The following is a 27,993-nucleotide window of genomic DNA, read 5'->3' as shown; positions in this document are numbered from 1 at the left end:
GACAGCCCCATATAAACTGTTATTTAGGCTGCTCCATAGCTCAGTGGGTAGGGTGCCAGCCACATACACCCAGGCTAGAGGGTTTGAACCTGGCCTGGGCCAGCTAAACAATGACAACTGCAACAAAAAATAGCAGGGCGTTGTGGCAGGTGCCTGTAGTCCCAGCTACTTGGGAGGCTGAAGCAAGAGAATTGCATAAGCCCAAGAGTTGGAAGTTGCTGTGAACTATGACACCATGACACTCTACTGAGGGTGCCATAATGAGACTCTGTCTCAAAAACAAAACAAAACAAAACAAAACTGTTATTTAATTTAATCTTTATCACAAACTGGTGAGATAATGTCTATATCCCCATTTTATAGATGAAGAGACTGAGAATCAGATGAGGCCCAAGATTTCTCAGTAGAGGCACGTTGGGCATTTTGGATTAAACAGTTCTTTGTTGTGGGGGGGGGGGTTATGTGTATTGCAGGATGGTGAGCAGCAGCCCTGGCCTCTACCCACTAGACACCAGTGATATCTCTTTAGTTATAACAATCAAAAATGTCTCCAGACTTTGCCAACGCCCTTTGGGGTTGAGAACTACTGAAACAGGTTAAGTAAATTGTGCAATTCCATTCTCCTGGTGCCAGGATTCAATCCCAGGTTGGTCTTACTCTAAAGCCTGATTGACTTTGGTTATTGACTCCCTTTTGATAACATGGAACTTACCTCAAAAGGTTGTAACGAGTGGCTGGGCACTGCGGCTCATTCCTGAAATCCCAGCACTCTGGGAGGCCAGAGTGGGAGGATTCCTTGTACTCAAACTCACGAGTTTGAGACCCTGTTTCTACTAAAAAAAAAAAAAAAAGAGGACAAATTAGCCAGCAATTTTAGTAGGTGCCTGAAGTCCCAGCTACTTAGGAGGCTGAGATGGGCTCACTTGAGCCCAGGAGTTGGAGGTTGCTGTGAGCTAGGCCATGCCACAACACTCCACCCTGGGCAACAGAGTGAGACTAAAATAAGCTTTTAAAGGTTCAGCCCCTGTAGTTCAGTGGCTAGGGCACCAGCTACATAAACCCCAGCTGGCGGGTTCAAATCCAATCTGGGCCTGCCAAACAACAATGACAACTACAACCAAAAAATTGCCGGGTGTTGTGGCAGGCGCCTGTAGTCCCAGCTACTTGGTAGTCTGAGGCAAGAGAATCACTTAAGCCCAAGAGTTGGAGGTTGATGTGAGCTTTGATGCCACAGCACTCTACCAAGGGAGACAAAGAGAGACTGTCTCAAAAAAAAAAAAAAAAGTTTTTAAAATTGAAATAGAACTTACATGCAGAAAAGTACACAAAACCCTAAGTGTGTAGCTCATACCCTAAAGTAAACACACGTACATAACCACCCTCAAAACAATAAATTGCTAGCATTCCAGAAGCCCCTCTCAGGCCCCCTCCCAGTCACCATCCCCACCCTCTCCCTGAAGGCAACCACTATAATTTTAATCTTATGACCGCCATAATTTTATATATCTGATGGCCCAGATAATTATCTCTGGAGGCCAGAGTTAATCAGAAGCTGGGAGGATTCTTTCCCTATGAGTCATTCCTCTTCAGAATAGTTTATTGGTAAGGATGCTCCTAGCTGCAAGTAATAGAAACCTCAACTCAAATGGGTTAAATAATAAGACAATTTACGACATGGAAGTCCTACCCTAGGGCAAGCTTCAGGGTTAATTGAAGTTTGCAGCTCGGGTCAACAGAAATTCATGTTCTTTCTCTCTCTTTACTTGGTGTTTGCTTCATTCTCGGGCTGGTGGCAGGATAGCCTCAGCAGTTCTTTCCTGTGGCTCTCTCTTTGGACAGGAAACTTCCCCGGAGGTCCCTCAGCAGATGTCCTCTCACATTTCATTGGTAAAGACCCACACGTGCAACCACGGGGCTGGGATTATCCCAACTGTCTTAGACTCATCATCTGGGATGGGATGGACATTGAGAAGTCCACTCTAAAGCTCCCTACAGAAAGCCACATAATCGAGTGGAAAATGTTTGATTTTATTTATAAACACGGTTTATCCTGCTAAATTGTCGTAAGGGTTATAAACAGTGGAGATCTGTGGCTGAACATGCTGTTGGAGATTCAAGGTTAGAGGGAAGTAAGGAACTTTCTGTGAGGAAAGAATAAATTGACCGTGGCAAAATAAACACAGCAGCCTTTGCCCTCTCCCTCTTTCTCTCTCTCTGAATATCAACGATCCTTCCTCTCTGAGCTTCCTGTTTGGGCACTAAGTCATGAACATATTTTTTTAAGTTGTTGCAGTAGTGTCTGTTACCAGTCATGGTAAGCCCAGGGCACATTGCTCCAGAAGACGCTGAGGATGCATCTCCGCTCTTCATAAATCACACAGTGACACGCAGCACACATGGGGCCTGTGATTGAATGCTTCCCAGTGTGTGAGTCCTGGCTCATCAAAAGACTCCAGGTTCCTTCACTTAACCTTGACAATAACCAGTAGCCATTTTGTTCCTCTCTGTTCCGATATTCTCTCCTGGTCAAATCCCAATCTTTTTATTTTATGATAAAATATATCCATGGATGATAGGAAAAATGGTAGGTTTTTTTTTTTTTTTTGTAGAGCAGAGTCTCATTTTATGGCCCTGGGTAGAGTGCCGTGGCCTCACACAGCTCACAGCAACCTCCAACTCCTGGGCTTCAGCGATTCTCTTGCCTCAGCCTCCCAAGTAGCTGGGACTACAGGTGCCTGCTACAACGCCCGGCTATTTTTTGGTTGTAGTTTGGCCGGGGCCGGGTTTGAACCCATCACCCGGCGCCCTACCGACTGAGCCACAGGCACCGCCCAAAATGGTAGGTTTCATCACACTATATATGTATATCATATTTTACATATATATGCAATACTTTCATTGTCTCACTTGTCTCACTTACAAGTCTCACTTGTCTTACTTACAATGTCTCACTTACAAGTCTCACTTTGTAGCCCTCGGTAGAGTGTGTGACGTCATAGCTCACAGCAACTTTAAACTCTTGGGCTCAAGTCATCCTCTTGCCTCAGCCTCCCGAGTAGCTGGAACTACAGTCACGGGACACAGCACCCAGCTATTTTTAGCACTGGGGTCTTGCTCTGGCTCAGGCTGGTCTCAAACCTGTGAGCTCAGGCAATTCACCTGCCTCTGTCTCCCAGAGTGCACAGCTTATATTTTTTTAAAAACAGGTCTTTAAGTAATCATTCACAATGTAATAATACACAGCTGATACTATTTTCAGCACCAAAAAGAAAGGATGACTACAAGGACAATTCCGATTAAAGAGTAAAAAATCCATAACTGGGTGTTATGGCGGGTGTCTGAGTTCCCAGCTACTAGGGAGGCTAGGCAAGAGAACCACTTAGGCCCAAGAGTTTGAGGTTGTTGTGAGCTGTGACGCCAGGGCACTCTACCAAGGGCGACTTAGTGAGACTCTGTCTCAAAAAAAAAAAAAAGAAAAGAAAAGAGTAAAACATCCAGCATATCCTTCAGAAATATGTTTAAATCCATGAGGAACTTTTTTCTTCAAAATGTTATATCTTAATTGTATCGTATTTATAAATAATGTATCAGCACAAATAGTGTAAACATGATAATATATAATAACACACAAATTATTCAGTTCTATTATAATAGGATACTTAATCTCAATGGGCCTAACAACCCTCCCAAGTTCGGAAAATTTATTCTTTTTCACAAAGTAAAAATATACATCATCAATCATTTTAGTGGTACTTACCATATCCAACAGCCATTCAATATCCTATGGTGTTTAAACTTTAATTCTTGTTAGAATTCCAATTCTTTTTTAAGAATAACAAAGGATGGTTCAGTGTCCGTAGCACAGTGGTTATGGTGCCAGCCACATACACAGAGGCTGGTGGGTTCAAACCCAGCCTGGGCCAGCTAAAAGAAAAAAAAAAAACAATGACAACTGCAATAAAAAAATAGCCAGGCATTGTGGCCAGCAGCTGTAGTCCCAGCTACCTGGGAGGCTGAGGTAAGAGAATTGTTTGAGCCCAAGAGTTTGAGGTTGCTGTGAGCTGTGATACCACCGCACTCTACCAAGGGCAACATACTGAGGCTCTGCTCAAAAATTAAAAAAAAAGAATAACAAAGGAGTCCTATACATTTTATTATTCAGTCTTACATCAACTGCAAAAGTATCTTTTCTTTACTATATAATACTACCCTACTTTGCCTTCCTTTTTTTTTTTTTTTTTTTGAGACAGAGTCTTACTATGTTGTCCTCGATAGGGTGCGATGGCATCATAGCTCACAATAACTTCAAACTCTTGGGCTCAACTGATCCTGTTGCCTCAGCCTCCCATAGCTGAGACTACAGGCACTTTCCACAACTCCGGACTATTTTTGGAAACAGGGTCTTGCTCTAGCTAAGGCTGATCTTGAACTCTGCCTGCCTTAGGCTTCCAGAGTGCTAGGATTGCACATGGCTACCTTCCTTTTTTTTTTTAATGGAGTCTCTGTCACCCTTGGCAGAGTGCCATGGTATCATAGCTCATAGCAACCTCAAACTCTTGGGCTTGAGCAATCCTCTTTCCTTAGCCTCCAGAGTAGCTGGAACTACAGGTGTGAGCCATTAAGCCCAGCTAGTTTTTTTTATATATATATATTTTTAGTAGAGATGGGGTCTCTTGCTCAGGCTGGTCTTGAACTCTGGAACTCAAGGGATCCCCCCACCTCAGCCCCCAGAGTGCTAGGATTATAGGCCTGAGCCCCTGCACCCAGCCCCCACTTTGCCTTTTTGAAAGAAGTTGGATATTTCACAATGCCAAGACCCAGTGCAGTCGAGGATCCCCAATGTTATGAAGAAGGCTCTGTTTATTTGCTTTATAAAGGTCAGATCAAGGTTGTAGAGATCTTCAGAGGAATGCTCTTTTTTTACTCGACCAATGGGAAGGCACATTTTTCACTTCTGTTTTGCCATAACTACCCCCAGCTAAGCAACCCAGTGTATTCTGGGCAGTCTACTCCACGCGGGTGTTCACAGGATATGGTGACAGAATACAAAGTAAGAACTCTGCCCCAACCCTGCCCTCGAAGAAACTCCAGTCCAGCTGGGAAGACTAACACACAAACTATTCACACCAAAGAATGAAACGGCATGAGTGTGACAGACACTCAGAGAAAGGAGCACTCAGCTGAAGCGGATGGGAGTGATTTGAGGTTTCATGGAGCAAGTGAGACTCATGCCAGACGCTGAAGTCTGGGTAAGGCTTGGCAAGGCCAACATGGCGAATGTGCTGCCTGCCTGCTGCTACACTCCTCCTGCCGACAGAAGGCCTTGTGAATAAATGCCAAGATGGCTCTGCTGCCTCCTGAGCTCAAACCCAACATAGTGTGCTGGGCAGCCCAGACCAAGGCACTGGAGCCAGAACTCATGACAAAACCCATCTGGCGGTAGGGATAGCGTGGGAGTGGGTGTTGGATTTCAGCTGGTGGAAAAGAACTCTCCAGAGTACAAGAGTTAGGAAGGAGCAAGGTGGGAGCAGAAGACAGTACAAGTTGCTGGCTTAGGATAGCTTGTGTAGCTAATAAAATCTGATAGGCGTAGCTGGGCGTTGTGGCAGGCGCCTGTAGTTCCAACTGCTTAAGGCTGAGGCAAGAGAATCGCTTAAGCCCAAGGGTTGGAGGTTGCTATGAGCTGTGATACTACGGCACCCTACCGAGGGTGACATAGTGAGACTCTGTCTCAAAAAAAAAAAAGAAAAAAAGTACAAGTCAGATGAATAAAAAAAAACTTTATATTTGATATAAATATAAAAAAAGATACGTGTGCATCAGGTTAAAAAAAGAAATCTTTTTTAGGGAGAAACTCAGACCTCTGAATAGACTTAAAAGTAATAATTCTCATAAGCGAGGGATTTCTTAGCTCACCAGATTTGGTTCATTTGAAAAGGATTATGCTGGGTGGCGCCTGTGGCTCAGTGAGTAGGGCACCGGCCCCATATGCCAAGGGTGGCGGGTTCAAACCCAGCCCCGGCCAAACTGCAACAAAAAAATAGCCGGGCGTTGTGGTGGGCGCCTGTAGTCCCAGCTGCTTGGGAGGCTGAGGCAAGAGAATCGCGTAAGCCCAAGAGTTAGAGGTTGCTGTGAGCCGTGTGACGCCATGGCACTCTACCCGAGGGCGGTACAGTGAGACTTTGTCTCTACAAAAAAAAAAAAAAAAAGAAAAGAAAAGAAAAGGATTATGCTATAGCCGGGTGTTGTGGCAGGTGCCTGTAGTCCCAGCTACTTGGGAGGCTGAGAGAAGAGAATTGCTACAGCCCAAGAGTTTGAGGTTGCTGTGAGCTGTGATGCCACGGCACTCTACCAAGAGACATAGTGAGACTCTGTCTCAAAAAAAAAAAAAAAACGAAAGAAAAGGATTATGCTATCGAAATGACTTCTACTTTCCAGGAACATAAGCAGAGGTACACCAGGCTTGGATCTGAGAGATTGTCGGCAAACAAAATACCCAATTCTGCAGTGAAAGAGGCATTATTAGATCCTACCAGTGGGACTATAAATTGTGTCTCTCTTAAAAAGTGATTTGGGGGCGGCGCCTGTGGCTCAAGGAGTAGGGCGCCGGTCCCATATGCTGGAGGTGGTGGGTTCATTCATACCCAGCCCCAGCCAAAAAAAAAAAAAAGAAAGTGATTTGGAAAGTGGTCTAGAGCATTAACAACATGTAAATCCTTTGACCCAATAATTCCAGAGCAAGAAATTTATCCTTAGGAGAAAAAGCAAAGAGGCATAGAAAAGTCTTTCTGACAAAGATTTGTTTGCAAGACTGCTTATAACAAATAGATTGTTAAAAGCCAAATCAAATTGCTACAGAATCCCTGTACACTAATCTTAGCATTCATTGGTAGGCTTATAGTTGTAATTTCTAGAATTCTTATTCTCTGAATGTTACTTTTCTAAAGTAGTGTAAAATTGTATTCTTGGAGACAATAGCATTTCTCATCTCTCTTAAAATTATCAGGTTGGGTTTTCTCCCCCTTAAGTTTTCTTCTGCATTGTTTCTGCCTCTGAAGTTTTTCTTCCTGTTTGTTTTAGTCTGTATCTTTCATGGGGAGGTTTTTCACAATTGGGTTAATACTCTTTGGCTATACACTCAGAGTTATCCATTAGGCAAGGCGCTAAGCCCCTCCCATCCCCTTTTTGAGACAGAATCTCACTCTGTCGCCCTGGGTAGAGTGCTGTGGCATTATCAAGCTCACAGCCACCCCAAACTACTGGGCTGAAGCTTCCAGCCATCCTCCTGGCTCAGCCTCTTGAGTAGCTGAGACTACAGGCACTGGCCACAATGCCCGGCTCATTTTTCTATTTTTAGTAGCCTGGTCTCAAGCTCTTGTGCTCAAATAATCCACCTGCCTCAGCCTCCCAGAGTTCTGAGATTACAGGCATGAGCCACCACACCCAGCCTAAAAACTTTTTGGATGCTTTGCATCAGCAGAGCAAGTAAATTGAAGGATTTCACTGTAGGGTGACCACATGGAAGTCTCAATATATCGGTATTTGTAAATCTTCTTGACCTGCTCAGTTATTACCTGACTAGGGGAGTATAACATTGGCTGTTGGTGTTCTAGGAGCCAAGTGGGGGGAGGTCTCAGCAATTAGTATGAAACACCACCTACTCCCCACTTTCAGCTCCATACTCAGTACTACCCTCACATCAAGATCCTCTCGGGTTCAACTTTTCCCATAATTAAACCTCCAGTTTTGCAGAGAGGAAGATGGGCTGTTGTTCACTTGTGCAGGGTAGGGTTGGGGATGGAGGTGGTTGTTGGGAAGGAAGAATCTATCTTACTGTTCCCAATCTTCCTTTATTACTGCTCTGTAAAATTTATCAGAGGTAAATAAATAGTCCTTCCCATCCATGAGTTTTCCAGGGCTCTGTAATATAATTTCATCCTTGTTGCCTTCCCTCTCCACCCCACAGACGTTTAAATCTGTCTTCTACACCCTTTTAGGTTTATTAGCCTTCCATCTTCCAAAAGAACTTTTTGGGATCTTTATTCAGCTGAGGTGTGCCCTCTCATTTTTTTTATATAAAAGAATATTTTAATTCTTCTCTTCAGAAACTACAAAGACTCCACATGATTTGGAAATAAGACTGTGCCAAACAATGGCCAAAGATGAATCGTCCATTCTCCTTCTCTTTGCCTGGTCACTCAGAAATATAATGTCACCAGCTACGATCCTTGTCACCTCACATTATTTTTATCAGTATGTTCTCCGTAGTCCACTTTCCCTTCCACATAAACTCGAGACCCCTTTTCACACACTCATCTGCCACATCTCTGAGGCCTGGCCAGGATACTGATATTCTGTGCTAGGCTGTCTTTTGACTGACATCACCCACTTCACTGTCCCCTGATCGCCACATCTCCTTTGCTGCTAGAGAAAATATTGTGACTGGATTTTTCCTTCTACCTGTCTCATGACAGGTCCTGACCCACACGCCCAAGTAACTGCACACGATTCAAAGATCTTTCAGAAACCAAACTGCTAGCTATTTTGGACTCGTGTCTTACAAATCGATGAAGTAACTGAAATACAGGTCTTCAAAACATGGCTTCTGCTTTCTTTTCTTACAGTCTAATTTTTAGACTCTTCCCGATGTTCAGGGGAACTTCTGGTGCACCGAGCCGCAAGGATCGCAGCAAGAGGAAAGAGGTCTTCTCTCCTTCTCATCTCTGTAGATCACATCTTTTTTTATTCCTTACTCTCATCATTTTGTGGCTTTTGGAAAGAGCAGAGATAAACAAGTTTGTTCAAACTCCTGTGTTCATTCAATCCTTCACTATTTTTTTTTTTTTTTGAGACAGAGTCTGACTATGTCTCCCTCAGTAGAGTGCTGTGGCATCACAGCTCACAGCAACCTCAAACTCTTGGGCTTCAGCGATTCTCTTGCCTCAGCCTCCCAAGTAGCTGGGACTACAAGCACCTGCCACAACACCCGGCTATTTTGTTGTTGTTGTTGTTGTTGCAGTTGTCATTGTTATTTTTAGCTGACCTGGGCTGGGTTCGAACCTGCCAGCCTTGGGGTATGTGGCTGGCGCCATAATCACTGAGCTAGTTGCTGCCACTATTTATTTTTTTGGGGTGGTTAAAGAATAATCTAAATGTCAGTCAACTATAAAATTCTATGAGACGAACCCCATAAATGCATCAATGTACAAAGTTATGATTTAATAAAAAATAATTAAAAAAAAATTCTATGAGACCAGAGCTGGGCACAGTGATGCACGCCTGCAGTCCCTTCTACTTAGGAGGCTGGCATGGGAAGATTGCTTGAGGCCAGGAGTTCAAGGCTGCAGGGCACTATGATCCCACCTGTGAGTAGCCACTGCATGCCAGCCTGGACAACATAGCAAGACCCAGTCTCTTCAAAAAATTCTGTGAAACCAATTTCCCATCCAGAAAAATTCTAATTTATGTGGATACTCCAGCCTCATGGAGATGGAGCATAACTCCCCACTCCTTCAGTGTGGGCTGTGCAGTGACTTTCTTCCAAGTGTGGAACAGTCGGGAAAGTATAGTGGATAAGGCTGATAAACACCACCTCAGCCAGGTGATCAAGGTCAACATCAACAGTCATAAATTGCATTGATATGGGTGGCGCCTGTGGCTCAAGGAGTAGGGCGCCGGTCCCATATGCCGGAGGTGGTGGGTTCAAACCCAGCCCTGGCCAAAAAAAAAAAAAATCACATTGATGGTATGTACCCTTGACAGATTTAGTGAAAATGGAAATCTACCCCATGGGCTTCCTCTCTCAGGAACCCATAACCCATAACCTCAGTCTAATCATGAGAAGAATGTCAGACAAATTCCAAGAGAGGATATCCTACCTGACCGTCCTCCTCAAAACCGTCAAGGTCATCAAACACAAGGAGTGACTGAGACCCTGTCACAGCAAGAGGAACGTCAGGCTAGAGACATGATGACAAAAACAATCTGATATCCCGGATGAGATCCTGGGACAGATAAAAGACACCAGGTAAAAACTAAGGCAATACGCATAAAGTACGGACTTTAATTACTAACAACATACGAATACTGGCTCACTAATTGTAGCGATGTACCATCCTAAAGCATGATGTTAATCATAGGGGAAACTGGGTGCTGAGGTTATGGAAACTATTTTAATCTACATGATACTATGGCTATAGTTGTTCATTCAGACACAATAAACAATACTGAATTAACTTAGCTCTCCCTAATAGTCCTGCTAATTAATAATGAAGACACTTAAACATTTACACGCACACAAAGCATGGGATCACAGCATCTACCAAGGTAACTCCTGACCCTGCGACCCCCCTCCCATTCAAGCCCGAGGATTACTGGGTCCCATCCCCTTGAAGGGACCAGAAGTGGGACACTCTGATACTATTTGGCCAACCACATTCTGACTTGCAGCAATTAATTTCCATTAGAAGTTTGCACAGGAATGTAAAGTAGCCACGTCGATTCCTGTTGGTCTCTGGATCCTGCGGCTCGTTCCTCCCGAGGGTCAGTGGTGTTTCCTAGCCTTGTGTTCGCTCAGTGCTCACTCATTACTGATGCACAAGTGATTTCTTCTTTACCTATGTTAGCTTGAATAGGTTTCTGTATCGTTTTTTTCTTCTTTAGGGAGGGTCCCGCTCTATTGCCCAGACTAGAGTGTAGTGGTGTCATGATAGCTGACAGTAACCTCAAACTCCTGGGCTCAAGTGATCGTCTCTCCTCTCCTCAAAGTGGTGGGATTACAGGTGTGAGCCACCACACCCGGCCACCTGTCAGTGCTTTTAAGTGAGGAACAATTTCTTCTTCCCAGAGATACTGAGACTCAGCAAGGAATACCAAATAAATTTCTGCCCTAGGAGAGTTTAGGTATACTTGGAAAGGCAGAACCCTTACAAGGACATTACCATGGAAAGTATTTTAAGGTGAGATAAATTGTAGTGACCACAGGAGTCACAAGCATTTCAGAAACGGAATTTGAACTAATTTAAGACAAAAGCAAGTATGTTGACTCACATGAAAGGGCCAGAGGTAGAATGCAGCCTTAAGTGAAGGTTAATAGAAATGTTCAAACAGAAATGCACTAGTTTACTTAAGAGATGATCCAGTTTATAAACAAATCATGTCCCCAAATGTTCTCTACGACACACTCTGAAGAGTTAGTTTGGCATGAGCCTGCGTGCTTGTAGTCCCAGCTACTTGGGCCACTGAGGTAGGAAGATCACTTGAGCCCAGGAGTTCAAGTCCAGCCTGGGCATCATAGTGAGACTTGGTCTCTTAAAAAAAAAAAAGGAAAGAAAAAGCATAGCTGAGGTAAAGTAAAAGGGGCAAGATGAGGTAGGATGAGGTGGAACAAAATCCAAAATGGGGGGGAAAAAGATACAAAAGAAAATGGGGTCAGAGTGGGAGTCTTGGGATGCTCCTTTTCCTGAGTGTTCATGGCTTAGCCTCTCCCAATTCTTCTCTATTTATCCCTTAAATTCAGAGTGGGTAGGTTTGTGAGATGATTTGCTTTTATTGTGAATATCATTCTACTGTTCTATTTTTTATCCTACCTCTATTTCTTAAAAACGGGAAAAAAGTAAACTCAAAGACTTCCAAATAAGCTTCTTTAAAAGAGAATGAAACACAAGTATGCAGAGTTTTTTAAGTTTCTTTTGTACAATTTTTTCTCTTTCCATGTGGTTCTAAAGTTAATAGCACTACTTCAATCACAGAGATTGAGACTAGGGGTAAATAATAGGAAACCTCCTTGAGACTAGCACTTGTTACATTTGTAACAAACAGCTTTTATTTGCTCTATGTTGTTTTCTCCTATAAATTTGAATCATTAATTCCTAACAGTTTCAAAAGCTGGAAAGAACAGTTTCCAAATCCTAGGTTACATGTATAAAGTATAAGATTCCATTTCTATTTCCAAAATTCACAGAGATCCATTCAGAAGTGGCTAAAGTGAACCAGTCAAAAATTACTTCTCACTAGAAACTATGTATTTATACATATTGTTCCAGGTTAAATCTTACCTAGGACCCTAGATTGGTGAAGTTATACACAGACTTCTCAAAAGTGCTGCTTAAGGATTTCATCAGCACTCCAGGCTTTTTTTTTTTTTTTAGAGACAGAGTCTCACTGTACCCGTGGTGGCTCACAGCAACCTCTAGCTCTTGGGCTTACGCAATTCTCTTGCCTCAGCCTCCCGAGCAGCTGGGACTACAGGCGCCCGCTATTTTTTTGTTGCAGTTTGGCCGGGGCTGGGTCCGAACCCGCCACCCTCGGCATATGGGGCCGGTGCCCTACTCACTGAGCCACAGGCGCCGCCCAGCACTCCAGGCTTTTTATCAAAAGTTGCTTCCAGCAACGTTAACTGGCCTCAAGACACTGTTTTGCAAGTGATTTGAAATTCATTTCACACCAGTTGGCGTTACTGAAACAGGTTTAAAACCTGGCTCTCCTCTTAGTAGCTCTGTGGTATCAGGCAAGTCAGGAGACCTCTGAGCTACTGGTAAAAGGCATCCGACCTTACAAGGATGCAGTAAGAGTAACATCAGCAGTGTTTGCTCGGCGCCCATAGCTCAATGGTTAGGGCGCCGGCCACATACACCAGGGCTGGTGGGCTCTAACCTGGCCTGGGCTTGCTAAACAACGATGACAACAACAACAAAAATAGCCGGGCATTGTGGTGGGTGCCTGTAGTCCCAGCTACTTGGGGAGGCTGAGGCAAGAGAATCACTTAAGCCCAAGAGTTTGAGGTTGCTGTGAGCTGTGACACCACAGCACTCTACCAAAGGTGACAAAGTGAAACTGGTGAAACTGTCTCAAAAAAAAAGATCAGCAGTGTTTGTAAACTGCCAGAGGCACAGCATGGCACACAGGTGTCACATAAATGACATTACAACTGCATCCTCACGGTACATCTGAAAAGCAACTCTAATCTCTCCTTAATGCTTCATGACTTAAGTGTTTAAAATACTGGTGCGTATGTGATTAAGCTGAGTAGGCAATGAAAGACAAGGTATACATGTCTACTTAGCTAGTTAATATTAGATTTACGCTATCACTTACCAGCACTTTAAGGCTGTTGGTCGTTTCTTACCTACAATTTACATAACAGGAATCACAATCTTCTACCTCAGGCTTTTATGAATCAACCAGGATTTGCCAAGCACTCACCCAAATACTCAGGATCAGGGAAAGTGCTCTGATAATGAATTCTTATTGGAACTGAACATTAAACATTAGATCCAAATGCTGGTAACAAGAATGGGACTATCCTTTCCTGTTAGCGATCCTCAATTCTTATGACAGTGAAAATAACCAAGCCTTAATGATCTTTCAACAGTAATCTAATGTTAATATGTGTTAAAGGTAATTATAAAACTGGTTTATTTCCCTGTTTTATTAACAGTCACTAGAACTTCAATCTCAGCGTTTAATTTTCCCCAACAGTTTAGCTGTTTCCAAGAAAAACCACCATTGGAAGAGTGGTGTTGCAGATAACAGGATATTATTACCCTGTAATGGTCTCTCTTTACCAGTTTCAGCAAAGGCAGATCCCTAACCCTGTCTAGCTGCTTCCCACTTCACACACATTAATATGGCAAAAGCCTTGATTTTTTTTGACTCTCCCAATTATAAAATGAGAAACTCATTTCAAGCAAACAGCAGCGACGAGAGGCCCAAAGAACCACAGATCTCCCCATCAAGTTACACTACACACAATATGAGCACAGGTGACTTTTATGCTTCTCAATTTCTTTTCTTCCAGAATACCTGAGGATTACAGAGGCAACACTTCTACTTGGAAGAAAAAATATATTTTTTTAAAATAACTGTAGTCAGGGCAAGAAAAGGAAAACAGTATCTTTATTGTGTGTGGTTCTAACAAACATCCTTTGTGTGCACATTCCACAGAAAAGAGACAAAGATCTTTGTTCAAAATATGCTGAAATAAAATAGGTAAACAAACTCCATTATTGAATACCAAAAGGAATGTTAATATTACTTGTTCGTAGTCGAGGGTGAAGTAAAAATAACAGAAGTTCAATACTTGAAATAATGTTTTGTCCAAATAGCCAATGTGGGATACAGGTGTGGGCAAAGAGCAGCCACTAAAACTCATGAGTAAGATGCTGGGTATACCTCACTACTTCTTTGGAACGTCCCTCCTAGTTCACCCCCTCAATTTCCAAACTCAGCACAACAGCCAAATGTGACTAAACTCCCCACAACTTTCGTGATATTTGGCAACAGAAAGAGACTTAAGAAAAAAAAACAAAACATAGATTCTTGTTGAGACAAGACATATCTGAATCCATTTCTCCTGGGGTAGGAGGTAAGGAACATATGTGTTCTGCATTTCAATCTCAATCTCCTCAAATGGAATGTAACCAGATAGGTATCTCTTGAGATTTTAAAGCCTGAGATACCATAAGTAATGATATACCCGGCCTGCAAAGCATTTTCACTGCACCACACTGGAACTAAATGAATGTCTAAACAATGTTACCTCACAACATACGCATTTATGACAACTGCTAAAAGTAGTTTACAGGACCAAATTACAGTTTGGAGGCCATGGAGGTTGGTTTTTGCTTAAGTGATCGCTGGGAGATCTAAACACAGTATAAACTCTGACCCCACCACTTTCTGATCTTTATAAATGGAAAAGTCATTTGGAAACCAAAACCAATTCTAAGAGGGGCAAGGAAATTTTGGACAATGTGCACTAAATACCCTCTCTTTTGGTGGCACAAAATTTCCCACCTCTGCTCCTTCTTGTGCTTGGCAGCCATGATGTATGCAATATGGTGTGCGGCGGCAGCTACAATTCCTTAGGAATAAACAACCCTGCACTCCAGAGACAGCTCCAGGGGGCAGTGTCAGCCAGTGGGGACTGGCTCCACTTGCTCTCCAGAGGGTTTTTCACAACCTACCAATGTCAAGACTGCTTGGAGAATTCAAGTCTGCTTCTTAAACAAAACTCCTTTTTGATGGACTTGGCTAGTGTACTGTATTACTTTATTGTTCAGAAAAAACTCTGCAAACTCTTACACAAGATCTACCTTTTACCTGGCTGTTTTTGTAGGCAGCAGAATAATAGTAAATGGGCCCAAAGGTGGTTTTTATAATACAAAGTGACATCACATTAGCAGCAGTTCAAAAGGAGCCCTCAGTAGTAAATGGATTTCATGGATGGTAGTGACAAGTTCTGAAAATCCTTTCCCTCTGGCTGTCGGTAAAAACAAGTCTACACATAAACAGGAAAAGAAAACCAATATGAAGTAGAAAAACGTATCTTTTCATTGGTGTTTACCCTGAAAAAATCAAAAACACCAACTTTTAGACTATAGTTCTTTCACATTTCTTATAAGGCAGATGTTTTTAATTCAGTTTTGGAGACTGCCAGCACACTTTCACAAATTGATTCAAGTTATCTTCTGGCTTAGTTTTAGCTCGAATGTTCCCTTTCCAGCTCCTCAATGTTCCCTTGTTCTTTACTTCAACCCCAATGTACTCCGTGTAATCGTGTGACTTAATTATTACAGGAATCCTGTACCAATTCTATTCAAGTAACCCTTTCTTGCCTTTAAATGGAGGAGCATCAATTCATACCAGTTTCATTACATAATAACCAAAGATTTTTGTTCAATAAATTGTCTCAAAGTGGCATCTCGTAATACATATGAACATTTTTTTTTAAAGATAAAAGTGTTACTAAGCCCATATCCCTGATAATAAAAGTCAACTATACATCTCCTAAAATAACTCCAAAGTATATCTAAAGGTACAAGGACAAAGTTAATATTATTTAGATGAATTCTGAATTCACTCAACTGCTAAATCACAGGATGTAAGACCTGGGTTGAACTTTTTCTTCAATAGTTTGCATGGGCAGACTTTGGTTTGCCGGGCACTTTTCTGTCTGGTCAAGCCTCTGGCCAGCTGGAAGGGACAGAGAAGATACTGAGCAGCACCTGTGGGGCTTCATGAACCAATCTGCTCCCACTGGAAACGACAACGGATGGGGAGAAAAATCACCACATCTGCCGGCAAGATGCTACCTCCACAGGTGCTGCCATGGGGGAGAATCAAACCAAATACACCAGAGAAATCCCTGAACCAGTAAGAAACAGGGACATAATTCTGATAACCTCCTTCTTAAGAAAGCACACATCTGAGAAAAAAACTACCAGTTTTTTTATTCTCAATGGAAAAAAAGAACAAAATTACAAGTTGGAGCCACGGAGGTAAAATACAGACAAAATGGAAAACAGTCTCTTGTCACATCTTCCACTTCCACCATTTATACGGAAGTTATTTCACTGGGGCAAACGCAAACGGAGAGTCAAATTGGAGTCTCATACTTTTATAAATTATAGAATCAAAAATTTGCTAATCAATAAACAAAAAAGCAGTAAATATCCCTGATAAGGTTTACAGACATAATTGTACATTTATATTTTACCAATAAAAGATGGTCAGGGGAGGAAAAGAGTTGGCTACAAACGGGTGCCAAACCAAAGCAAAAGCTTTGGTGCTATTTCTAAACGCCTATCCTAATGTAGTGTTTTTCAATGTTTTTTAAAAGAAAGATTACTCTGAACTCATCAGGGTTCTAACACTCCAGTTCATCCCTTCCTTTCCATATCTCTTTCTACCTCTAGGAAATAATAGGGAAATAAAATTTGGTCCAGCACCATTTGGGAGGCAAAGGGCCTGGACTTAGGGGGTAGGAAGAGCTACCTAGCGTGGGAGGGAGGGGATGACCACAGTTCTTTGTAGTTTTAACAAATAGAAACAAGATCATTTGGCAGTTATATTTTAGGAAATAAGTCTACACCTTTACTTCATAATTAAATCCCTTATGATAAATAATAGGATTAAATCAGAATTTTTTAAAAAAAAATTTACTTAAAAGCTTCAATACCAGACTCCTGCCTTGCTAAGAATATCTAATGTGCATTATTCAAAGTATTGACAAGCAGGCATTTTTAGCAATGTCACTACAACATATGATTTGCAATTATGAACAGAAAGTTTTGAAATGTAAGGATACTCGTGGAAGCCAGTGAAGAGAGCAAACGCTGGCAAGGACACAGAATGGTGACAAGTGCTTTGGGTGTAAGGCTCTGAGAGGTGAAGGACACTGGTCCCAGACCTGACACGGACGTCTACCCGACTGTCTGGACTCCAAGGGGGAAGGACACAACTGGCAGGATTCAAGGAAAGGGCATCGCTGCAGCCCCCACGCAAGTCTCTAGGTTCACTCCCAAGTGGATGTGCCTTCCAGACTTCAGCAAGGCTTCCTCAAGAGGATTTGCTTTCCAACATGTAGTAGCGATACAGGAAACCTAAGAGAATAGCGCTTACGACGGGGATAATCCAGTATGTCCACCAACTAGAAGGGAAAAAGAAATAAACTTGTGAATAGTTTATACCAAATGTTCACCATCTTTGAGCATTCATGTGTTAACATTTATGTGGGCACAAAGTTTTGATTTACTTTGGGAAACTTTTATCACATGGCAGTTGGGAAAAACATTTTGGATCGGAATAACTATTAAAAAGTGATAAAAAAAGGCAGTGCCTGTGGCTCAGTGAGTAGGGCGCTGGCCCCGTATACCAAGGATGGAGGGTTCAAATCCAACCCCAGCCAAACTGCAACAACAAAAAAAAGTGACGAAAACAGTGAATAGTATGAGATCAAAAAGATACACACACAAACTTCTATGTGTTTGTACGAAGACACACAGTGATCATTTCTAGGTTAGGGGATAATGGATAGTTTCTTTCTTCTTTTTTTAATTTTCTCTATACATATACATGTGTTTATTTGGTTTCCACTTTTTGCCTTCACAAAATTAAAAAGGCTTAAAATTTAATAACAATAGGGCGGCGCCTGTGGCTCAGTGAGTAGGGCGCCTGCCCCATATACCGAGGGTGGTGGGTTCAAACCCGGCCCCGGCCGAACTGCAACAAAAAAAATAGCTGGGCGTTGTGGCGGGGGCCTGTAGTCCCAGTTGCTCGGGAGGCTGAGGCAAGAGAATTGCGTAAGCCCAAGAGCTGGAGGTTGCTGTGAGCCGTGTGACGCCACGGCACTCTACCGAGGGCAGTAAAGTGAGACTCTGTCTCTACAAAAAAAAAAAAAAAAAATTTAATAACAATAACAATATTTAAGATAAGGACTAGAAAAAAACTCATAAAGAATGAACAAAGATAAATACATTCAGAAAAGAAATCAGACGATTGCTGCAACAAAATATTGAGCAATAATAATAATGCAAAAAAGTAACATTCATATTGTCAGATAAGAGTATGTGTATCATAGAATGCTTTGACTCTTGAGGTTCAGTATGGAGTCATCAGTTAACTTCTTTTTTTTTTTTTTTACCAAAGTCTCAAAAAATAGACAATATTTATAAATAAAAATAAAAGATAATTTAAAAAAGCAGATCATGCCAAATCTTATAAACAGAAAAAGAAGAAATACTTCAAAATCATTCTACTTCATCTGGATACACCTGATATTAAAATTAGAAAAAATATATTATTATAGAGGGAAATGACAAACATATTTCACTTATAAATGAGGATGAACTATCCTAAACAACATATTAACAAGTTGAATTAAAAATTAATGTTCAAGTAATGTACTTTGGTCAAAATTAAATCCAATTTAGGTGAGAATTAGTTACTATTTTCTTTTCCTTATTGATTATGTTTTTACATATTCTATAATTAACATCATTAAACAAGAAAAAGCACCATTATATAAGTGCCATTTCATATATACAGAAGTATATATATTTATCTCTTTATAAAGTTGGAAGCAGTAATGTATAATATGACTATCAGCAATACTCTATCTGAATTTAAAAAATTTAATCCTCATAAAAGTGCAATGAAATAGGTACTAACACAGGGTACCCCAAACGTTTCCCCTAAAGTTACCATACATGAGAAAATGTGAAATGTAGCTAAATGTACCTTCGTTTACAAAATACTTGTGACAAAATTTTATAAAATATTTACAAAATATTCTCTATATTTTGGCCACCTCTTAGGAAAATTCTGTAATGGTGACTTCAGGGAAGACTTCTGGGATACTGTGAACTATTCACATATATAGGAAATAACAACTTTGCAGCTCAAATCACAAAGCTAGTAAGGGAGTCAGGTAGTCTGATTCCAAACCCATCCTCTTTATCTTCTAGTTAAGTTTGGAATAATGACACACACACACACAGAGCACATAGATGGCTCTAGCAGAGTTAAGCAAATGGCAGATGGCTTCAAAAATGCTGCAAGAGGCTGAGCGCCCATGCTCAGTGGTTAGGGTCCTGGCCACATGCACCGGGGCTGGTGGGTTGGAACCTGGCCTGGGCCCGCTAAACAAACAAACAAAAAAAATAGCCGGGCGTTGTAGTGGGTGCCTGTAGTCCCAGATACTTGGGAGGCTGAGGCAACAGAATTGCTTAAGTCCAAGAGTTTGAGGTTGCTGTGAGCTTACAGCACTCTACCGAGGGCGACATAGTAAGACCCTGTCTCAAAAATAAATAAATATTTTAAAATGCTATAAGAGAATGTCCATAAAAGTTTCAGAACAGTAATCATTCTCCTTAAAATAATTCTTCTTCTTTAATACAGTTAATTAGTACACTAGTTTTAAGGTGCAATTCTTCCATAATCCAAATGACCTGGCTGCCCTGTACCTTCTACTGCCCTTCTATTTAATACCAATACAGTCTTGGTATTAAAAGGTCTGAAGCCAATAAAATGAATTGAGGTTCATAATAAAAATGATTCTCTATGCCTAAGCATGCCTAGCATTTTGTACACTTAAGTAAGGCAGAAAGCTACTCTAGAAAATTTAGAATGCCTGCCAGGTAGCTTGGTTTAAAAAAAAAAAAAGTAGGCAAAGATGGTACATGGGAACTTTGAAGTAGTCTCCCCATAAAAAGTAATGAATTCAGGCTTTTTGAAGATCAACCACAAAAGAATAAAGAATCCGAAAGTAGGATCCCTGAAAAAACACTGAAGAAAAAAAATTCTCCAGTACAAAAGACAAAGAATGGTTGACCACTAATCCTCATAAAATCTTTCTTAATACTTAACTGCTATTGAGGAGAGAACCAAAGGAAACGCATTTATACAGCACTAAGGAGATTCAGGTTCAACAGTAACCTCAGGCCATAAGACAGAATTTTCTTCTTGGGAGATTCATTCATGTTACTGCATATTTGTGATTTTGTGATTCATTTATTTTTATTGCTTTGTAGCATTCCAATGTATGAATAAATGCAATATATTAATTCATATCATTAATGAAAGGATATTAGGGTTGTTTACAATGTCTGACTATCTTAAACAATGCTACTCTGAATATTCTTATATTAGTATTTTTTGGTAGACTGTGCATACACTTCTGTTGAGTATATCCCTAGTAATGGAACTGCTGAATCAAAAGTTATTCATACTGTCAAATTTACTAGATAATACCAAATCGTTTCCCAAAGTGATTATACCCATTTACACATTACCTCATTGTACCCTCAGGAGTGCATAAAACGATTGGTCATCTACTTCCTAACCAACACTTTTTTTAAATTTCAAATTAATATGAGGAAACAGATTTTTAGGTTATGTTGTTTTCACTTCCAAGGTAAAGTTCAAGTTGTAGTAGAGTCCCTCACCCAGGGGGGCATCTAACCAACTCTAATGTGCAGAATTTCTAATTTTTGCCAACCTTGTAGGCATGAAATATATCTATGACTTTAATCCATATCTTTCTGATGATGAATGAGATTAAACCTTTTTTCTATGTGCTTATATTTGTTTCCTCTTCTACAATTATTTAAATCTTTTTCTCATATTCTATTATTTCATAAAAGTTGATTTGCCAGAATTCTTTATTCTGCCTAGTAATCTTACCAGGTTTATGTTTAGCATAATTCTACAGCAAGTTTGTGGCTTATATTTTCAATTTTTTTTTTTTTTCCCCCAGTTTTTGGCAGGGGCTGGATTTGAACCTGCCACCTCCAGCATAAGGGGCTGGCACCCTACTCCTTTGAGCCACAGGCGCCACCCTATTTTCAAATTCTTTATGCACCGTTTGGCTAACCATAGTCCTTAATATCAAGTAAAGTAAATATACTAATAGTTTATACTTTTTTTTTTTTTGTGGTTTTTGGCCGGGGCTGGGTTTGAACCCGCCACCTCCGGCATATGGGACCAGTGCCCTACTCCTTGAGCCACAGGCGCCGCCCTAGTTTATACTTTTTTATACTTGGTTCATTACTTCAAACAAAAGACCTAATATTTTATTGGAAAAAAAGATATAATTTTCTCCCTTTCTCTGTAGTACTTTAAATGAGATGTCCAAACTCTACATAATCTGTACAAAGAATTTTTATAAGCTCAGAATTCCATAGTCACCTCCAGTAGAGGCATTTAAGGGATGATAATTTATACCTTTCAGAGCTAATACTACTGAATTGCTAATATTACAGCAAGGGATATAATATAAGTAAACCTCTGAGAAAGCCTAAATTCCTAACTATCACTGTAATAACTTTTTTCTTCTGCTAAAATGTAATAATAGCACCTACCTTACAGGTTATGAAGAGTAAATAAGATTAAGTTTTAGGTAGAATCGCATGGCTGAGGTGAGCTGCAGAGATTGGGGGATTAATGTAATAGTAACCTACCTGTCCGTATAAACTGGACAGCAATTTTACTGAGTGTGATTCCAATTTATATCACAGCAAGATTTAATAATTACTCAAAGCATGAACCTTTTACATCATTCAAAAGGGTTGAAACTGTAAAAATTAATTTTGTTAAAGTCAAGGAACTACTGAATGTGCAATGATTTGTACTCATACAGTGCAATGACTGTACTCATAAGCTGTGTTATACATGTATATTCACGGAAGAACCTCTTACCAGACATTATGTATTATGTCGACCATTAAAGAAGTCTGTAAAGGGGCCGGGCGCGATGGCTCACACCTGTAATCCCTGAGCTCACAGGTTCGAGACCAGCCTGAGCCAGAGCAAGACCTCATCTCTAAAAACAGCTGGGCATTGTGGTGGACACCTGTAGTCCCAGATACTTGGGAGGCTGAGGTAAGAGAATCACTTGAGCCCAAAAGTTTACATTCTTGTGAGCTGTGACAGCACTCTACCAAGGGTGACAAAGTGAGACTCTGTCTCAAAACAAAAGTCTATAAAGGGGATACTAACCTTTTGCACGTATCACTTTTTGAAGGCTCCTGAAGATGACACATGTTCAAAAATAACAAAGAAAAAAGAAAGAAGATTAACATAGCACATACAAATATTCTTTAATATGTATATAAAATCCGTAGCTGATAGCAGAAATTTCATCTTTCATGAATTTTGATGTTTATAAAAGCTAAAGGTGGCCTGGGAATTTTATTTCTTATAACATACCAATACTTCCCAATGAAGAACTACAAATGAGAGCAAAGAAATGACCTAAATGTTTTTAAATGTTAAAAATTCCTTACAAAATAAAGTATATTGAAATGGACTAATTTGTAATCACAATGATGTGTCTGGTTCAGCTAGGCTTGCTATTGGTAGGAGTTTTCTGAAAACATTTCTTTATTTTTTATTTTTTTTGTAGAAACAGAGTCTCACTGTACCGCCCTCGGGTAGAGTGCCGTGGCCTCACACGGCTCACAGCAACCTCTAACTCTTGGGCTTACGCGATTCTCTTGCCTCAGCCTCCTGAGCAGCTGGGACTACAGGCGCCCGCCACAACGCCCGGCTATTTTTTTGCTGCAGTTTGGCCGGGGCTGGGTTTGAACCCTCCACCCTCGGCATATGGGGCCGGCGCCCTACTCACTGAGCCACAGGCGACGCCCTCTGAAAACATTTTAAAAAGCTGAAAAAACTCTTTAAAGGTGAAATGCTCTAGATCACGCAGGTGATTTTTCTAGATTGTAGAAATGAATTGGTTCACTCTTCAAAACTGTTATGATTAGAGACCTTTACGTTTATTTCAAATGAAAATACCAAAATAATCTTCAAAAACATATTTTGGCAATAAAACGTAAGGAAATACTGATACATGCTACAACATGGATGGGCCTTGAAAAACATTATTGCTAAGTGGAAGAAGACAGACACAAAAGAACACATTATATACGTCCAATTATTTAATAATCTCCTGGCTAGGGCAATCAATAGAGGCAGAAAGTAGATTAGTGGTTGCCTAGGACTGGGGGGCAGAAGAGGAGTGGGGAAATGGAAAACGACAGCTAATAGGTATGGGGTTTCTTTCTGGAGTGATGTAATTGTTCTAAAATTGTTTGTGATTATGGTTGCATAGCTCTATAAACATACTAAAATATCACTGACTAGTAAATTTTAAATAAGTGAATTGTATAAAACTTGTATCTCTATAAAACCTATTATTAAAAATAATTTTTAATTTAATAACCACCATAACTCAGAGGTTAGGGCACCAGCCACATGCACTGGGGCTGGTGGGGTCCAACCCGGCCAAGGCCTACTAAAACAACAATGACAACAACAACAAAAATAGCTGGGCGTTGTTGTGGCGGGGACCTGTAGTCCCAGCTACCTGGGAGACTGAGACAAGACAATCGCTTAAGCTTAAGAGTTTGAGGTTGCTGTGAGCTGTGACACCACAGCACTCTATCCAGGGCAATATAATGAGACTGTCTCAAAAAAAAAAAAAAAAATTTTTTTTTTAAACTCAATTTAAGCAAATATCAAATGAAGTTACTAATTTTTTTGGGGGGGGGGTTTTGAGACAGTCTCACTATGTCACCCTCAGTAGAATGCTGTGGCGTCACAACTTACAGCAACCTCAAACTCTTGGGCTTAAGCAATTCCCTTGCTTAAGCCTCTTGGGTAGCTGGGACTACAGGCACCCACCACAACGCCCAGCTATTCTTTTTGTTGCAGTTGTCATTGTTGTTTTAGCAGGCCCCAACAGTTTCGAACCCTCCAGCCTCAGTGTATGTGGCCGGCACCCTAACCACTGAACTACAGGCGCCAAGCCTGAAGTCACTAATTGCATTAATTAGCCTTATAGTACAATAGGCTTGCTGACTATTAGCATGGTTGCTGCTGGCCAAAATATCATCTGTGCCAATATGCAGATGTATACTAAGCTATGAACACAGCCTATCAAGGTCTGTGTGTAACCATGGTTTTCAATAATCTCTAAGAAGTTCCAGAAACCATACATACTGGTCTAAATATACTTCAGAGCAGTCTGAAAAGTGTTTTAATTTCATATATCCAAAAGAGTGTCATGCAAGTGAATACATGCCCTAAACGGGAAGGAAATTAGCCTACAGGCAAGTAAAATTTCAAATGAGAGTTTTGGATAAACCATGTATTCATATATCACTATACTTCTTCAAGACCTTAATGATTATAATCTGGGACATGTTTGCTAGAATACTTAAGTATTAATCTAATTAAAATGTTTCACATGTCTTTGAGATATGTAACAAATATTACTATCTCATAGATGTACCGTTTCCCCGAAAATAAGACAGTGTCTTATTTTAAGGTGTGCTCCCAAAGATGCGCTAGGTCTTATTTTCAGGGGACGTCTTATCTTTCCTGTAAGTAGGTCTTATTTTTGGGGAAACAGGATAGAAGGTGGTAATGGTGGTGAGTACATCAAATTTGTTGCCCTTTTAAATATTCCACTATAGTAGCCAAGACATAATTGAATTCCCATAAGAAAATGTCCATGGTCTTTTATGCTTTATCTGCATATATACCAATGATTCTCAAACAAAATATAGTTACTATTTTTTTAATGGGATAATTTGAAGGGCTTATTATACAAGAGTACCACCACATAGTATATATATTATGATGTTTAATCTATAATTATATTAAAAGTTATATACTTCATACAAATTCTCTAGATCTCAAAGCTTTTCATCTCTTTTACAACCAAAAGCCCCAGATGTGTGCTAAGTGGAGTGAGGCTTAGACAATGTAATAAGCAACTGCGAGAAGACAGAGAAAGAGAGAACCAAGAGCATGAGAACGCTGAAACTGCGATTTTTTCCCAGGAGGCAGAAGACCAACTTATCATTTAATAAATTAGAGGAAAGACAAGAGAAAGAAGCATACACTCCCTTTAGGATACTGACAGCCAAGTCAATGCCAGCCTGCAGTGACCCCACTTTTAATCAACCACAATACAGTGAACAAGACGTGTAAGGCTCAGCTCTTAGCAGCCAAGTCTGGAAAGAAGTCAAATAAGTTATTTTTAATTTTACAAAACTGTAAAGAAAAAAGTTCTATGAATACATAACCTTCTTTCACCTCTACCCTTCCTCCATGTACAGTTCCTCAGTCCTTATTCCCGCAGCTAAGAATTGTGCTAAATCTAATGGATGCTTAAGTGAAATTCCTACAGTTTATAGCTGACTTTAATTTATCCATTTGAGTGTTCAAGCATATCTTGCTGGTTATGTTCATGCCCAGATTTTAATGCTCTCAACTTTTGTCATGGAAAGTAGTAATTGCAATACTGTGATTTTAGTTAGGAGAGAGCAGAGCAAATCCAAAGGTCTTCCAGCATAAGCCTTACCGAGTAATTAATACACATGTTTCTTTATTCTCCAAGGAGTCTGGAATATACTTGCAAATGACAAAACTGACTTTAGCACAAAACTAATAGAAATTAACTATTTAAATAAAACTGGTTCCTAAAATTCAAGGTTCATTAGAGCTTTAATTCTCCATTAAAATAAGTAAGGAAATAAAGGTATTTATATATGTATATAAGCAATAAAGATGGGCTTTGTAGGGTAAAAGGAAATATTTTCTAACACCTGAGTAAACTTTTTATAAAGCAGCTCATAACTTATGTCTAATATCTTCAAGCCCAATGCTACAAATCCGTTTCCTCCTTTCTAAAATGAAAGGCTCAGATCAGATGAATTTGAATTCCAAAATCACTTTCAATGATCTCAACGCAATTGTCTGGGCCAAGGGCATTTTAGCAAAACGTTTAAGAGCAGCCTTTTAAAGGTTAGGGAAAAGGAAACATCATTCTCTCATGTCTAGGAAAATCGAAGGAGCACATAAAGATTTCTCCTTTTCACCAGCCATATATACCTTCATCTATATAGTTTATATTTAGGGTTTCACAGGCTGAAATAAAAGGCAAATATAGGGTGGCGCCTGTGGCTCAGTGAGTAGGGCGCCGGTCCCATATGCTGGAGGTGGCGGGTTCAAACCCAGCTCCGGCCAAAAAAAAAATAAATAAATAAAATAAAAGGCAAATATAAAGCACATGAGGACCTTATGTTTTCATTCTTAAATTGAATGTTTGCTATTCCAAAAGAATTCTGAGTATTTAAACCTAAGAAAGTGAGGCCAGGGCGGTGGCTCAAGCCTGTAATCCTAGCCCTCTGGTAGGCGGAGGCCAAAGGATTGTTTGAGCTCAGGAGTTCGAGACCAGCCTAAGCAGAGTGAGAACCTTTCTCTAAAAAAAAAAAAAAAAAAAATACCAGAGCTAGGTGTTGTGGTGGGTGCCTGAGGTCCCAGCTACTTGGGAGGCTGAAGCAAGAGGATCACTTAAGCCCAAGAGTTTGAGGTTGCTGTGAGCTGTGATACCACAGCACCCTACCGAGCATAACTGAGACTCTGTCTCAAAAAATTTTTCTCCTCAAAAGCCTGGAGAAAGTGGCTTTTAAACCATAGAATATCTTCAGGAAATTTAATATTTGAATGGGTATTTGGGTGATTATGGTAGGACTTTCATAGCTTTTTATTTATAATACTTGGCTATCTCTGTGGCCAGTAACTTATGAAAAACATCTTGGGAATTTTTGGCTTCAAATACTACTGGAAAGGATCCCCCCACTCCCGCCAGAATACCACGGATCTTATAACATGAGTTACCTATGTGAATTTTAATGTTAGGTTCATTTTATTACCTAAAACATCTGAGTACTGAAAGTACATAATTTAATCATTTTTTTAGTTCCAACTATGATATGGTCATGTGGTGTGGATCATGAGGCCAGCTCCAGTGTACTAAAATATACAAGTCACTGAAAACCATTTCTTTCTGGATGAAAACATAGTTTAACAACTACTGCCTTGCAAAGCATATATCCTCAGAGTCACCCAGTTATGTAAAACATATTTTGCTGTACATAGGGCAAGATTTGAAGATGAAAAAACGCCCCCTGAAACAACTTACAATACAACTATCTTTCAAATTTATTATGATAAGATATATATCACTGAAGAAAAAGAATTAAAAGACTCACAGAATGATTTCTACTGAGACCTAAGAAATGAAGTTTGTTATAATGGTAGAGAATTGATTTGAAAAGAATGTTACCTTGCCCTTCTGATCTCTTGTTTTACAAAACTACAATTCATTTCTAAACAGAGCTTTACCAAGAGAAGACATTAGTCTTTGGAATCCTGCAGCAAAGAGTATTCTGTCTTTCAAAAGCGATTTTGCCATTACAGTCTATGCTTTATTTAAAAGATTATGAGACAAGGTACAATGTTAGACAAAAACAGGGAACAATCAAACCAGATGAAATTCTTTCCTAAACAGCAATCACTGCTCATCAAAGGGCATCTATATCACCACCATTCCAAACTTTTAATAAACTAGATAGTAGGTATGACAGGGAATGTTAAATAATTTAAAAGTATATTTTAGCTTAATACAGTCAACGAACTACATTATATGATTATAAACAATGTATTCTTTTTAGTTTCCCCCCCAAAAGAGGAAGTAAACTAGGTTATATATATATATATATATATAAAATACATTATACATATATTAAAAACAGAAAACTGTATGCATAAGTCATCAGGAAGAAAAAAATGGACCTATCTTCAAATGCAACTTGTAGATTGCTTCTAATATATATGCAATTTACTAGATTTCATAAATTA

At 40.1% G+C, this 27,993-nt stretch overlaps 1 protein-coding gene and 1 pseudogene across 1 annotated transcript in view; both read right to left on the bottom strand.

Moving 5' to 3' along the window:
* Positions 1-8,088: 8,088 nt before the first annotated feature.
* Positions 8,089-8,600, bottom strand: LOC128560759 (single-stranded DNA-binding protein, mitochondrial-like; annotated as a pseudogene).
* Positions 8,601-13,878: 5,278 nt separating this feature from the next.
* The window catches only part of LOC128596043 (cytochrome b5 type B), a 51,942-nt gene continuing 37,827 nt past the window's right edge, over positions 13,879-27,993 (bottom strand). Inside the window, exons 4-5 of the mRNA XM_053605392.1 lie at positions 22,279-22,307; positions 13,879-17,431 (exon numbers count right to left, since the gene is read on the bottom strand). Coding sequence (XP_053461367.1) covers positions 17,341-17,431; positions 22,279-22,307 — 120 coding nt within the window. The 3' untranslated portion in view covers positions 13,879-17,340. The remainder of the gene's footprint in view (positions 17,432-22,278; positions 22,308-27,993) is intronic.

The sequence above is a fragment of the Nycticebus coucang genome, chromosome 2 (genome assembly GCF_027406575.1).
Source record: "Nycticebus coucang isolate mNycCou1 chromosome 2, mNycCou1.pri, whole genome shotgun sequence".
NCBI classification, from domain to species: Eukaryota; Metazoa; Chordata; class Mammalia; order Primates; family Lorisidae; genus Nycticebus; species Nycticebus coucang.
The sequence above is the reverse complement of the archived record's forward strand: the minus strand, read 5'-3'. Positions and strand labels throughout refer to the sequence as shown.